The 15,394-nt window shown below is 36.7% G+C and overlaps 1 protein-coding gene across 1 annotated transcript; it reads right to left on the bottom strand.

The window, feature by feature from the left end:
- Nucleotides 1-13,510: 13,510 nt before the first annotated feature.
- LOC145665084 (E3 SUMO-protein ligase ZBED1-like) lies at nucleotides 13,511-14,509 on the bottom strand. The gene has a single exon (XM_081732355.1). The coding sequence runs from the start codon at nucleotides 14,507-14,509 to the stop codon at nucleotides 13,511-13,513; it is 999 nt and encodes a 332-aa protein (XP_081588481.1).
- Nucleotides 14,510-15,394: the final 885 nt, after the last annotated feature.

The raw sequence follows: 15,394 nt of genomic DNA on the forward strand, positions 1-15,394 counted from the left end.
TTCTTTCACTTTACCAAATATATCTTTGATTCGTTCCGTATTCTCCACTTGCACTTGCCTCTATTGCTTCCGAATGCGATTGCGATGTGCGAATTCATGTGCCTCTACTACATCCGAAGTTTTGCGAATGCGAATCAAGTTGGAATGTTTCTTACAAAGCTTCAATGTGAAATATTTTTGCTTGAAAATTCATACCTTAAAGGGTTGAGAGCCTAAATAACAGTAATATCTATTAATTTCCTTTGTGTGCAAAATAAAGTGAATGTCGCTTTGGTTATTATTATGCTTCCGTGGTAACCGCTAATATTTTCACTTTAAAATAAATTAACTAAATAAAATTAGAGATTACAGAATCAACCTAATTTCTAAGAAAATTTTCTCCATGAGTAAGGAAACCCGTCTTTGCTATTTCAAACATATTTGGTAAAAATTACATAACTAACTAACTAACTCTATGGCCTATGGAACTTGAAGGTTCAATGCCGCGTTCACAAAAGCTCTTCACTGACTTCTATCCTTAGCTAATTGGATCCAGTTTCTACTTTGTATTCTTATCTCTGCGAGATCCATCTTAATATTGTCCTCCCATCTGCGCCTAGGTCTTCCTAATGGTCGTTTTCCGATGGGTCTTTCAGTCAAGACTTTGAAAGCGTTTCTACTTTCTTATATTCTAGCTACATGACCTGCCCACCTAAGCCTCCTAGACTTGACGACCCTAACAATGTTGGGTAAACCGTATAAATTATGTAGTTTCTCGTTATACGGTCAATAATTACATGTATTCGTAAAATCATTATTTGAGGAACAAAACCGAAATATACATTGAATAGAAGGTTGCGGTTCGTTTATTAATTGAATCTTCATATCTTAAAAACAAAACAAAAAAAATACACATATCTTCCACTCAAAGTTCCTTGCCTACATCTGCCCATAATTTGTTCGCGACTTATCGTTTGTGTAACCTTGATGAGCTTGGTTCCACAATGGAACTTTTCAAAAACATAATTTATTAAAGCATCTACAGTATTTCCATCTTTATTTTTATTTTTTATTTATTTACTTAAACTCCGCGCCTCACAACGTTGTCTGCTTTCACGCAAAACAAACTTTCTTCTCTCACGCAGCGCTCAATTCCTCTGCAGACGACTCTTCATTCGCACGAATTCAGACGAACAATCCCAACATGTTGGGATCGTTCGCATTCGCATCTTTTCGTCGGTTTTCGCAATTCGCAGGTCGGAACTATAGGTACACCAATTTATTTACACATGCTGGGAAATTCGCATTCGCATTCACAATCGCATTTGGGTCTATGATGGTGCGCCCTAGGCACAGTCACAGTGAGTTCCATTCTATTCTTAAAGAGGTCTTTAGATAAGTTTCATCCTTATTTCGAACATTTCACGAACTTAAGGCTAGTTTTAGACGGAAGTATTTATCGTAGCATTTCTCGTAGCAGATGTGCTGCCAAAAATTTCATATAATATTCTATGGCATTAAAAGTACATGGTGCTTTTAAATGGTAGCATTTTGATAAGCATCTGTCCTGACTTAGCAAACAAATCACTGGAGAAGAGCGCAATTATGGCTTCGAAATTAAGCGTGAAGTAGCTAAAGCTATAATAATTGCAACAACAGTTCTCGCCGGTCATAGTAAAAAACGAAAATCACAAAGAAGTATGTGGACAAAGAGCATCCCTATTCCAACTCATTTTTCTTTACTACAATTCAATTTCCCACACAAAACAAAGAGCATGGATATTTGGCACAAAATCTTTCGCTTCTTTTTAACACACCACGGCGCTGCAATCGGACCAGAAATGCTGGGGAAAATGCTACAAAATAGAGCAGGATCTATCGACAAGAAATGCCATAGAATATGCCATGGCATTGGAAATGCTATAGCATTTGCTACTTTACACGGTAGGATATCGATGATACGATGTTTGCTATGAGAAATGCTACGATAAATGCTTCCGTCTAAAACTAGCCTAAGTCATGGCATGTGGTACTTTGCCAACCAACCATCGACAATATCAAGGAATAATGTAAGTCATATTGTCTGTTTTTTCATGCATACTTCTACTTGACTACTACTTCCATGAAACCACTGGAAACAAATAGGCCTATAAAAACGGATCATGATGAGCGTCCATCTCCCATGCATTATTTCTCGTTTCACTATTATCCAATGGTATAGGAACAATAGATGTCATAAACTTTCGTCACTACTCCCACTTTGAGCCCGATCTGTTTATGTCTGGAAACATCACAGCTATCATCAAAACCCCATTTGCAATGTAAAATGTTTCGTTTCTAGTGGTCGCTCTTGTCTAGTAACAGTTCTAAAGTTCTTTTGTTATGCTGTCTTTTGTTATGTTGTTCAGTGACACTTTTATTTATGACTTGATTCTTTCACTTTCATAACTGAATAGTTATCTGGATATAGGTGGTTTTTTTTTTTTTTTTTTTTTTTTTTTTTTTGTTTCATTGAAAATTTTCTAAACGTCAAGATTACTGTTTCGTTAAATTTTACAGACTCAATAATTATATAGCTTCTTGTTTTAATAGTTTTGTGGCTTTCTTTCTTTCTTGTGTCATGTATCGCGAATGTTCTTATCTCTTGTATGATTTATCATAATCACTTTTTACAATTTTGGTGCAAATTTGTAACATTTTGCCCTCAAATTCAAAATGGTGTTGTAAGAAAGATCAGCTGCACTTCAAATTTTCTTTGCGAATTTTAGTTTTCCATCTCTTGCGTCTAGTAATAATAATAATAATAATAATAATAATAATAATAATAATAATAATAATAATAATAATAATAATAATAATAATAATAATAATAATCTGAAACAATCCAAAAATGCGTCGAGAAAAAAAAAATATATTAAAGAAAGAAAATTTATATTTAAAAGAAAAGTTGTAAGACCATGGTCGCCCGCAGGATGTTTTCCAAGGAGGGGCAAGGCACACACACACATACACACAGTGTCCAATAGATAATGCAACCCGGAGTATGGGATAGTAGAACTTTTGAGCCTGAAGCGATACACAAATAATGGTTATACCAAAATGAAGCTTTATTCATGCATATATTTTTAAACTAGGAAGCAACGATTTAAGTACAGTAGGAACCGCACAGTGTTGCCAGATGTAACCGAAGGTATAAATAATTTTTTCTTTACAAAACATGTAAATCGACTCATAACTCATACGTATGGATGTTCTGTCGTTAATTTTCACTTTGTTTAGTTGGAGTAGCTTGTAAACTATGGAGCAGAAAAAATATTTTTTTTTTTATTTTCACCGATAACAAATCGGATAAGGCGTCTGTAAGGGGGAAATAGGGGAATCGTAGTTTTCATAAATTAACACTCTGAATTGGCAACATTCCTGATGCTTCAGTGCATCAATAGGCGTGTTAAAAACCTGTCTACCTTATCTAATTCCTGAATACAAAGAAAAAGAAACTTTGAAATTATCATGATAAAACATTTACTTAAATGCACCCGGTATAACACTGCTATTCATTCCTATGGGGCAAGGGCGCCCATGTTGTGGTTTCCAAGGGGGGCCTTAAGAAGCGATATTTCAAATATAGTTTCAAATTTTGCTGTAACTATTCTAAAAATTCTATTGGGTATTCGATATTCCGAAGTACAATTTCCTCTAGGGGGCAAGCGCCCACCTTGTCCCCCTGATGGGCGCCCTTGCTATGGGGCTAGTTAAAGCAAAAGGTATACAGAAACAATTCTCGAACTATTCAAGACCTGGAAACGATCCTTCGCAGTGCCATTGAGAACATTAACAGTTCTACTTTTCGTAAAGTGCTGCCAACATGGTGAAATGTGTGAACCAGTGTTCGAATCAAAACAGATGCACTTCAAGCATTGCTATAGAGCTGATAAATCGTTTAATGATAGTACCAGTATTGCTGGGTGCATTTAAGTAAAATTTTTATGATGGTATTTTGTTTCTTTTTCGTTGTTTTCAGGAATTGCGTAATGTAGACACTTCCTTAACACGCCTTTTGATGCGATAAAACATTAGCAATGTTGCCAATTCAGAGTGTTACTTTATGAAAACCACGATTTCCCTATTTCCCTCTTACAGAGGCCTTATACGATTAGTTATTGGTGGAAATAACAAATTCTTTTTTTCTGCTCCATAGTTTACAAGCTACTCCAACTAAACAAACTGAAAATTAACGACAGAACATCCATACATATGAGTTATGAGTCAATTTACATGTTTTATATAAAAAGAATTGATTTACACCTTCGGTTACATCTCGTAACATTGTGCGGTTCCTAGTGTACTTCAATCATTGCTTCCTAGTTTGAAAATATATCCATGAACAAAGCTTCATTTTGGTATAACTATTATTTGTGTAACGCTTCAGGTTCAAAAGTTCTACTATCCCAAACTCCGGATTGCATTGTATATTGGACACCCTGTGTATATATATCCCACTCTCACACAATCACAATCACATCAAAAGACGCATGCACGTAATCCTTTATGTCGAACTGATTAATTATTTCAGCACATAGTATATCTTCATTCACTATATAGTAAATATATCTATATAAAAGTCAACAGATTAGATATTAGGATAGCATTAACAGGAAAAAGACGCAACACAAATAATCTAAGCCTACGTTTCATTCACTAGTGTTCGTTGAACAGAAATTCTAGCAGACGAGGACCCTTCTTAGCGAATCTTGTAATTGCTTGCTCTATGAACACATTCTTCTTTACAAGCACATGTTTTCGGTGGACACAATATACACAGTCCACTGAGTCTTTCCTCCTCCGTTCTAGACCGTAACCAAGTTTTTACTCTCATTAAAGTACTAAATGAACGTTCTACTGTGCAAGTAGTCGCTGGAAGCGAAAGAAATATTTCTGTTACACTCCCAACAGCGACAGCCGAGGCTTCTGTAGCTGTTTATAGTTGGTGAAAGCAAATGAAATGAAGTCTTTAAGTTTTACGTCCCACGCTTATGCCGGCTAGGCTAAAGGAGACGGTGATGATAAGAAATGAATGAAATGGTGGAATGAAGGAAGTGGGAGAAAACGGGAGAACCCCGATAAAATGCACGCACACGGTGTGTATCCAAAACAAAGTTCACTTGGCGCGAGCTGGGGTAGAACCGAGGACCCCATGTACCAGATGTGAAAGTTGGTGAAAGCAGTTTTTTGACATCTCAGCGATGATTTTCAAACATAAGTAAAATAACTTCAGTGTGTTCTTGTACCTTGGAAAGATCTATTGCCTCTCCCCATAGAACATTTGTAGTTGACTCTAAAATAGCACTGTATTTGGCCATGACGTGCATTGATATTATAAATGTACTAGATGACCCTGAAGAATGTAAGTACGTAATGAACACTTTGTTGCGCGCTTCTGTTTCCGCCAGAGGACACCTGTTTTAAGCAATTCACTATTTCCGAGATTTTTTCCAAAATATTCTGATGCTATTGTTTTTTGCAGATCATCATGTTTCACAGAAGAGAGGCACATTAGGAAGATTTTTTCTGGCAGACCTTTCACGAAAAAAAAATGATTATATTTTGCATAGTTGCAACTGAATTTCGAAAGTATTTAACTTTATTAGTGTCATTAACAACCAAATTTTATTTATGGCTAGTACAGTGAAGAAATAACGCCTTATGACATTGTTTTTGTATTATTCTGTTAACACCATCTTCCGCTCCTACCATTGTGGCGCATCCGTCATAACTCTGTCTACATAATTTCGACATATCAAGGTCACATTTTGTCAAAAAGGATAAAATTTCAGTTACAATTGCCTTTGCATTTAGTTCCTGTAGAGCCACAAAACCAAGGAATTCTTCTATTTTGGATTGATTTAGAGTTGAGTCTAAATATATAATTCCTAGTGACAACTGCTCTACACCAGAAATGTCCACACTTTCATCAACAATTACTCAGAATGATTTTCTTTATTTGCTTTCTTAATTAAAACATTTTAAAATTCCTTTTCACAAACTGAAATTAATTCATTTTGAATTTATTGTGAAGTATATTTTGCATTGACGATCGTCCTTCAATGTGTTCTTTGAATACAGTATGCAGAGTTGTTCTGACGTGGGATTAGTGCCATACTAAAAAGTTCGACTAACATACGTATGATTCCTGCAGTAGCCAAGCGTTTAGTATGAAGCTAATCATACGTCAAAACGACTGTGCATAAGGCTAGGGATGCACACGAGACGAGACGAGACGAGAAAGGAGAAACTTTCGTCTCGCAGTATCAAATGTTGTCGAGTCTAGTCTAGTCTCGCAAATGTGAAGTCTCGTCTCGCACAAAATTTTGAGTCTCATCTCGCGTCTCGCGCGAGACTTTCTCGCATGGTCTCTCAGTCTCGCATATATTCTGGGTCAAAATTGCAATGTGTTATTCTATGGCTGTTAATGAATGATGAAAAAAATGAAATGAAATCTTTAAGTTTTACGTCCCATGGTTATGCCGGTTAGGCTAAAGGAGACGGTGATGATGAGAGGTGAGTGAAATGGTGGAATGAAGAAAGTGGGAGGAAACGGGAGAACCCCGAGAAAACCCATGAGCACGTTGCTTGTCCACCACAAAGTGCACTTAGCGGGGGCTGGGATCGAACCCGGGACCCCGGGCACCAGAGGTGAACGCTCTACCACTGAGCCACCGCGCCCCCCTGTTAATGAATGATGATGTGATATTCTGTCCGAAGGCAGGTATTTGACCTAAAAGTCCCTTGGCAAGGTGAATCCATGGTTGTTTGCCATTGTTTTTTATGGGATGAATGTTCATAACATCCTAAGGAGACGGAACCTAGAGTTCAACATGGTATCCGAACTTGTGACTCCTCCGCTCCAAATTAAAAGAAAAGTTGTGCTGGAATTTGATTGCTAGACCATTAATTTTCGTCAAATTAATAGCATAATTTACAGCAAAACCAGCATAAATTGTTGCTGAATCCAACATTGTTTTCCAGTTTAGAGGTCTCCAACAATATTTTCCAGTATGCCATGCGGGCACATTTTTGCCCCGAAAAAAAGTCGCCAATGTAATTAGGATATAAAAAATATAACGTTTCCGTATATGTTTTTCTGAACTCATTGAACCAAACCCGGATCCTTTTACTCTATCTATTTGGTCTAGGAATTAATTCGTGCGGTTGGTACGCACACATTGAAGCTGTAGTACAAACACAAAATGCATAAATACCTTAAGAAAAATATTGTCCATCGCTAGCCACCACTTTCGCCCATCTGTCAGGCAATGTACGGATTCCGTGGCGAAAGAAGTCCTCATCCTTGGAAGCGATCCAGTCAGAGACCCATGTTTCGATATCTTCTGAAGAAGTAAACCGCTGTCGAATCAAATCGTTGCTCATGCAATCGAACAAGTAGTAGTCCGAAGGAGCAACGTCTGGTGAATACGGCGAGTGGGGTAAAACTTCCCATCCGACATTTTCTAAATAGGTTTTGACCGGTTTTGCGACATGTGGGCGAGCGTTATAATGTTGAACAATAAGTTTATCATGTCTGTTCTCCCATTCTGGTCGTGTTCTGGCCAGAGCTTGCTTCAAACGCATTAATTGTCGTCGATAACGTTCTCCATTCATAGTTTCACCCGGTTGCAGCAGCTCATAGTACACCACACCTTTCATATCCCACCATATGCACAGCATAACCTTTGCACAGTGAATATCTCGTTTTGGTTGTGATGGACCTGGTTCACATGGTTTCACCCAGGCCTTTTTTCGTTTAGGGTTCTCGTAATGGATCCACTTCTCATCACCCGTAATAATTCGATGCAGAAACCCCTTTCTGCTCTGTCGTTGAAGCAGCAATTCGCAAATGGTTTTTCGTCTTTCAACGTCTCTGTCTTTCAATTCATGTGGAACCCAATGTGACATCTTTGAAACATTCCCATGGCTTTCAAGCGTTTGGAGACTGTTGTTTGATCAACGCCTAATGCTGCTGCAAGTTGTTCCTGCGTTTGACACGAATCCTGCTCGAGCAATGCTGTCAATTCTTCGTCTTGAAATTTGTTTGGCTGTCCAGCTCGCTCTTGGTCTGCCAAGCCGAAATCACCACTTCTAAACCGTGCAAACCACTTCTGACACGTTCGCTCAGCTAGAGCATGGTCACCATACACTTCCACCAAAATACGATGACTTTCAGTCGCACTTTTCTGCATGTTAAAGTAATGCAGCAGGACACCCCGCAAAAACACTTTATCAGGCACAAATTGCGCCATGCTCACTTAACTACAAACTGGTGTTGTTGACGCTTTAATCCACTGCCCTATACTACGAACGATACGCGATGACAGGGGTTTGCAACTAGGGGTGTTCCGGATTCCGGAATTCCGGAATATTTCGGAATGAAAATCTTAATTCCGGAACCGGAATTAAAAATTTTCTCATTCCGGAATTCCGAGATTCCGGAATTCCGGAATCTCGGAATTTCGGAATTCCGGAATCTCGGAATTTTGGAATTCCGGAATCTCGGAATTTTGGAATTCCGGAATCTCGGAATTCTGTAAGTTCACTCCGAAAAATTCGAAATCTCGGAATTACGGAATCTCGGAATTTCGGAATTCCGGAAGTTCATCCCGAAATTTCGTAATGCATGAATCTCGGAATTCCGGAACTTCAGTCCGAAATTTCGGAATTTCGAAAACTCGTAATTCCGGAATCTCGGAATTTCATCTAGAAATTTCGGAATTTCAAAATGAGAACTTTGGTTTAGCACTTCCGAATCTGAAATTCAGAATGCCGAACGACTGTACGTTGTTCCAGCATATCAGAATCTCGGAATGTTGAAATTTCTGAGTCATGGTAATCGAAATTGTAGAACCAAGTAACTGGATTTTGAAATTTTAGAGTTCCTTGATTTCATAGTTACAAAAGTTCAGAAACTGGAATCTTCAAATAACATGATTATGAGATAGACATCAACTCAGACAGATATAATGATGAAACTTCCTTTCACTCGTTGTCAGTGGTGGCTATACTCCGTCCTTCTGCTGAGCGGAAAGTTCTTAGCCATGGTACTCATTGAACAAAATTTAAACACTTCATTTATTGGTTCTTGTCTTTTTAATGTTCCCCAAAGGCAGGTTCTATGACATTTATACATGGTTGCTAGCTGGGCCACCAGTGCAATACAGAAAGAGTATCAACTAGTTCCTTCCCTGTCTGGCTTCAAAATGACATATAGAAAATGGAAAATTTAGAACCACGGTGAATACATAAGTTGCGAGTTTCATGTTCGTTACCCACACATTTACTTGCACACTTAAACTGACATTCCTCTGCTATTATTTCACCCTCGTACTCCTTGATGTTTAGAAGCCAGGTTCTCAAAACGTAGCTGAAATGCTCGTTCTTCGCACGGTCAGAGTAAGTTTATGAAAAATAATTGAACCCCCAATTCCCCTTACGATACACATTTCAACGATTGTTTACACGGTTTACCCCGAAAACTATGGATTCGACACTAATATCCGGTAGTAGTTTCCGGTTATTTTTACATGTCACCTCTTGCCACTCCAACCATAGAGGTGTTAGGGGGTCTTGAGGGCTTAACTGAAATTTAAACGATATCGAGTGTCAATGTTCAACTCAGCGACCTAAAATAACCATGAATTTGACAGTAATACCGGTCGTTTCTCATTATTTTTGCATTTAACGCTCTTTCAACTCGCCTCCTTGGGAAGCTAGGAGGTCTCTCACACACAATTTGTTTCCAGGTTGTAATGTTATATGTTTAATTTAATAATTGAAATTGCGAAGTTTAATTGAAATTGCTTCGGGCGTTCCAGAGTTATGTTGGAACAAACATACATACATACATTTTTATAAGATAAAGCATGTAGTTCTTCTCCCTCATAACTTTCTTAGTTTTTAATTTCTTGTATTTGGAAAATGGAAACTTTTCAATAAAAACGTGGTTCGGAACTCACATACATAGTTGATTCCGTAACTAGCTGATAGTAAATAGTTTTTCATAACGTAAGCCTTGCATAATGCTATTACACACAAATATTAACTGTTATGCCATGCTATATTTTTTTAATACATAAAAAATAAACTTTCCTTAGTGTTAAATGTATTTTGTATTACTATAAAGAAGAAATAAAAATATAATAGAGCTAAATTAATGGAGAATTGAAAATAGAATATAAGAAACATTCATATATTTATAATTGTAATTAATATTTGTAAAAACAGTGGAGAAATAGACAATCTAGGTTTCAACACAAAGTAATAATGAAATGCCATATCAATAGAATTTTAATCCTCTCATGTTTCTTTAATTTAATTTAAAGAAACCTTTAATTTTAGTCTCTACTTAAAAAAAAAAAAAACTATCATAATCGTACAGCTTTACATAGTAGCGGACTGTTACCCTTATAATCTACCTGTTCATATGATCAATAAAACAAATAAACAAACAAAAAAAAAAACTTCTCTTTAAAGATATTGGTCAATGCTACTTAAATTTCGTATAAATTTCCATTGATTAGAATATACATTATTACAATTAATTTACAAAAACTAAAAAATATGCATTACCTCAAATCCAATACTATCATTATTGATTCAAATATACATTATTACAATTAATTTACAAAAAGGTAAAAAAAAAAAAAAAAAAAAAATGCATTACCTCAAATCCAATACTATCATTGTACACCTTGTTTAATGCTTTTCGGAACACGGTACTCAGTTATAGAACGAAATAATATCGTATATATTTGATGGTTGCCATTAAATCTGATTGTATGTGTAAATTAAATGTCGACTAAAAGCAGGGAATTCGTGTTACTATTCGGTTCAAAATCTCTTGTCGTCGCGAATTCTGTCGAGGAATTTGAAGCTTAAAATATATAAAACGATAATCATGCCTGTTGTTCTGTATGGTTGTGAAACATGGTCGCTTACTCTGAGGGAAGAACATAGACTGAAAGTATTTGAGAACAGGATCCTGAGAAGAATATTCGGACCCAAGAGGAACGAGAATGGGGAATGGCGGAAGCTTCATAACGAGGAACTACATAGTTTATACGGTTTACCCAACATTGTTAGGGTCGTCAAGTCTAGGAGGCTTAGGTGGGCAGGTCATGTAGCTAGAATGGAAGAAAGTAGAAACGCTTTCAAAGTCTTGACTGGTAGACCCATAGGAAAACGACCATTAGGAAGACCTAGGCGCAGATGGGAGGACAATATTAAGAGGGATCTCGCAGAGATAGGAATACAAAGTAGAAACTGGATGCAATTAGCTAAGGATAGAAGTCAGTGGAGAGCTTTTGTGAACGCGGCACTGAACCTCCGGGTTCCATAGGCCATAGAGTTAGTTAGTTAGTTAGTTAGTATGTGTAAATTAGTTCTACTACAAAATTCTACTTTTGAAAATAAAAATAAATTCAAATAGCATTTTTCAGTCTGGTTATTTTACTTGGACATACATAAAAGATAGAATGAAAATGTACGTTAACTACAAATTAAAATAAAAACTACTTATCACTATTAAACATAAGGAAATTTTATGCAAATAACATAATAATAATAATATACATTACACATATTTAACATGTAACATTAGAAAACTAAGGGAATGTTATACTGTACAAACGACATTTTAAATACGAAATATTCTGAATCTTATGAACTATATCAATTGAAACATTTGTTCAAATAATGTATTAGTTGAAACATTTTTGTATTATTAACGTTATGAAACATAAGAAAATGTTATTTTAACAATATGTAGATACATCTATACAGTTATGACACTAGTAAATATACCTTTCTCAGTAGCTTAACTCTTTTAAGATTTATAGCGACTTCTGTTACTATGGCGTAGTATCGCCTTTGACCGCTTATTTAGGTTCTGTAATAGGTATTTAAGCCGTTTTCTTATTGGTCAAGTCAATGATGGCCCTAAGAACACCCAAGATGCGTTTTGGAACCGGATGATCAACTTGGCGGCGCCAAGTGGGGGCGGAGGGGCGTTTTTCCTTTTTTCTTAAGGCAAGTTAAAAAAAAATCACGTCTTTATTTTTCAAGATATCAGATTGAAACTTTACATATGAATTATGTGTACCTCTGCAAATTTCTTCTGAATATATATATTTTTTGAGATCCCTACGTGAAACCGGGCCTGGGGCCGAGGGAAACAAGTGTTCCGAGAGGGCGATTTGTTAATGAAAAATTTCCGGTTTTCCCCGATTTTTCTGGTTCAGGTGTATGATACGGACATGTAAATCGTGCCGTTGGAAAGGGCTCGATATACCAAAGAAAATGAGCCATGACTGTTGCACAATATATATATATATATATATATATATATATATATATATATATATATACAAGGGCGGATCTAAGGGGGGGCTACGGGGCTCTAGCCCCCCCCCCTTGACGCTCAGGTTTACACTGGATAAAATGGGTTTCAATTCAGTTTTACACTGGATAAAACGGCAAATTATGGTTTAGCCCCTCCCTTGATCATATCCTGGATCCGCCACTGTATATATATATATATATATATATATATATATATGTGTGTGTGTGTGTGTGTGTGTGTGTAAATATAGGCCTATATAGGGCCTAAATTCAGACTTTCAACAATTTTTTCCGGCCTTTGTTTTCAAGATACAAGATTGAACTTTTGCACACGTATTATGTATATATATAAGAAAAAAAGCTTCAGATCTCTACATAAACGCAGGCCCGGATCCGAGGGGCAAAGTGTTTTGGCTGGATTTTTCAAAAAGAAAAAAAAAATTGCGGGTTTTTCCCGAATTTTACGGTTCAGGTGTATGATACGAACATGTGAGTGGTACCGTTGGAAAGGGCTCATTATACTGAAGAAAATGGAGTTTGAACCATGAATCTAGGTCAAGTAGTAATAAACAGTATATTTTTGAAGTACAGCATATATATATATATATATATATATATATATATATATATATATATATATATACGAAAAGAATGGATTACCTTCAGACTTTCAAAAATTTTTCCTGACCTTAGTTTTCAAGATACAAGATTGAAATTTTGCACACGTATTATGAACACAACAATGTATTTTATAAAATAATAATTCAGATCCCTACGTGAACCCAGGCTTGGGCCAGAGGGGCGCAAAATTTTCGATTTTTTTTCGAAAAGCCTCCCGCTTTTTCCGTTTGCGGTGTATAATACGCACAATCGAGTGGTACCGTTGGAAAGTATGCTTTATCCTAAAACAGAAAACGAGGTATGAACCATGATCCTACGATAAATAGTAAGGAAGCAGTAGCTGTGAAAGTATAAAATAAAGTATAAAGTATAAAATTTACCTGAGAAAGGGGAAATCCTAAAAGAGTTAAATTTATCGCACCTTTAAAAGTCAGGTGTTGATTTATGAATCCCCTGTTATACTAAGTCAATAATGTAAAACAATGAGAACATTTAGCTTATATTAAATAACATTTTAAAATTATTTTGGGACAATAGCTTTGTTCATGGACAGAAATATTAACTGTTCAGCATGCTCAGCGGTAAGAGATGCTCTATAATCTGTTACTACATTGCCACCACAGTTGAAAACTCTCTCACTTGGCACGCTCGTAGCAGGAATACACAAATATTTTCTCGCTAATTTTGTTAATCTTGGAAGATGGTGGGAATGGCTATTCCACCAAACAAGTTTCTCTTCCTCCAAATCTGCATCCCCAAGACTTAGGTATCGGTTTAATTCTTCTATTTGACTGTCTTCTTTATCGTTCCTGTCACCAAATTTCCTTCGTTTTAGGTAACTGTCAAATCCTTTAGAACCAACATTCCCTCGATCATCTTTTTTAGGACTTCCTGCTGGAATAAATCTCAACTCATTCAGTACTCTACCTTTTATTATCTCAGTATCTTCACCCAAATGATCTTTAAACCTGGGATCTAAGAATGTACACATTTTCAACAGTATTCTGCTTTCTTCATCCTCCTCGTATCGGGATTGCAACGGAGATAAAATTTCCATTTTCATGCTTCTTTCAATTTCTTTGAGTGCTGCTTCTAACATCTGTTCACTATCTTCTTCTTCAGTCAAAGAGTCATACAGCGAAAAATGTGTTTCCTGTGTACTTGCTTCATCTTGTTGTGATGTATCTTCTATCTGTTGAGATTCTTCGATTTGAAAATCTTTTAAGATTTGTTCATATAATGGCCATATGCCCGACGCTGTAACCGATGTTTCAGCTGACATACTGTCACAAAGCATTTGTAAGGGCGATAATAGGGTCATGATCATATTTAATAATTCTATTTCTTTGTTCTGAAGGATAAGGTTTTTATGTTTTGTTCGGGACAGAAATTTTGCTATTGCTTCTTGATTTGTTAAAGCTACCTGTATCAAAGGAAGAGTAGACCACCACCTTGTTGGTGTGCATGACGGAAGTACTTCGCGCGGGAGGCCTAATGCTTCTTGCAGCGCACGTCTCATTTTGCTGCTATGACTCGTAATTTGTCTAAGTTTACGAAGTTACCTAATAACTTCATTGACTGGATGTAGCTCAAGGGCTTTGTTCACTCCAATATTTAAAGTATGACCGAAACAGCTCAAATGTTGGAAATCACTCAAGTCAACAATGGCCTTTACAATATTGGCACTACTGTTGTTACACAACGAACATTTTCAGTTGGTATTTCCGACATATCTATACTAAAATATAAAGCCTCTAATAGATTTGATGTCGGAAAATCGGAATTCCGGAACTTCATCGCAAATATCGGAAGTTCGGAATTCCGGAATCTTGGAACACGATCCGAAATTTCGGAAGATCGGAATTCCGGAATCTCGAAACAAGATCTGAAATTTCGGAAGATCGGAATTCCGAAATCCAGAACACGATACTAAATTTTTTGAAGATCGGAATTCCGGAATTTTTAAACTCCATCGGAAATTTCTGAAGATCGGAATTCCGGAATTTTCGGAATTCCGGGATCTCGGAATTTCGAAATTCCGGAATTCCGAGATTCCAAAAATTCCGGAATTCCGAGATTCCGAAAATTCCGGAATTCCGAGATTCCGAAAATTCCGGAATTCCGAAATTCCGAGATTCCGAAAAACGGAATTCCGAAAAATTCCGGAATTATCGACATTCCGAATTCCGGAATTGAAATCTCAATTCCGAACACCCCTATTTGCAACACATGTGTGGATACACGGAACTGTGGGACGCTCCGTTCGTTGCGCCATCTCTTGTCCACCCGCATGAATTAATTCCTAGACCAAATATATGTAAATTTCTTCGTCTTTATTTAACCGGATTTCAACCTTGTCTTTGCCTGCTTCTAGTCCGAGGAATGCTCTAACGTCACAATATTC

This window comes from Thermobia domestica, chromosome 11 (assembly GCF_964235325.1).
Source record: "Thermobia domestica chromosome 11, izTheDome1.hap1.1, whole genome shotgun sequence".
Taxonomy (NCBI): domain Eukaryota; kingdom Metazoa; phylum Arthropoda; class Insecta; order Zygentoma; family Lepismatidae; genus Thermobia; species Thermobia domestica.

What these genes read in the sequence shown, in the direction of transcription:
- LOC145665084 (XM_081732355.1), bottom strand. Translation starts at nt 14,509, where the DNA reads ATGAGACGTGCGCTGCAAGAAGCATTAGGCCTCCCGCGCGAAGTACTT.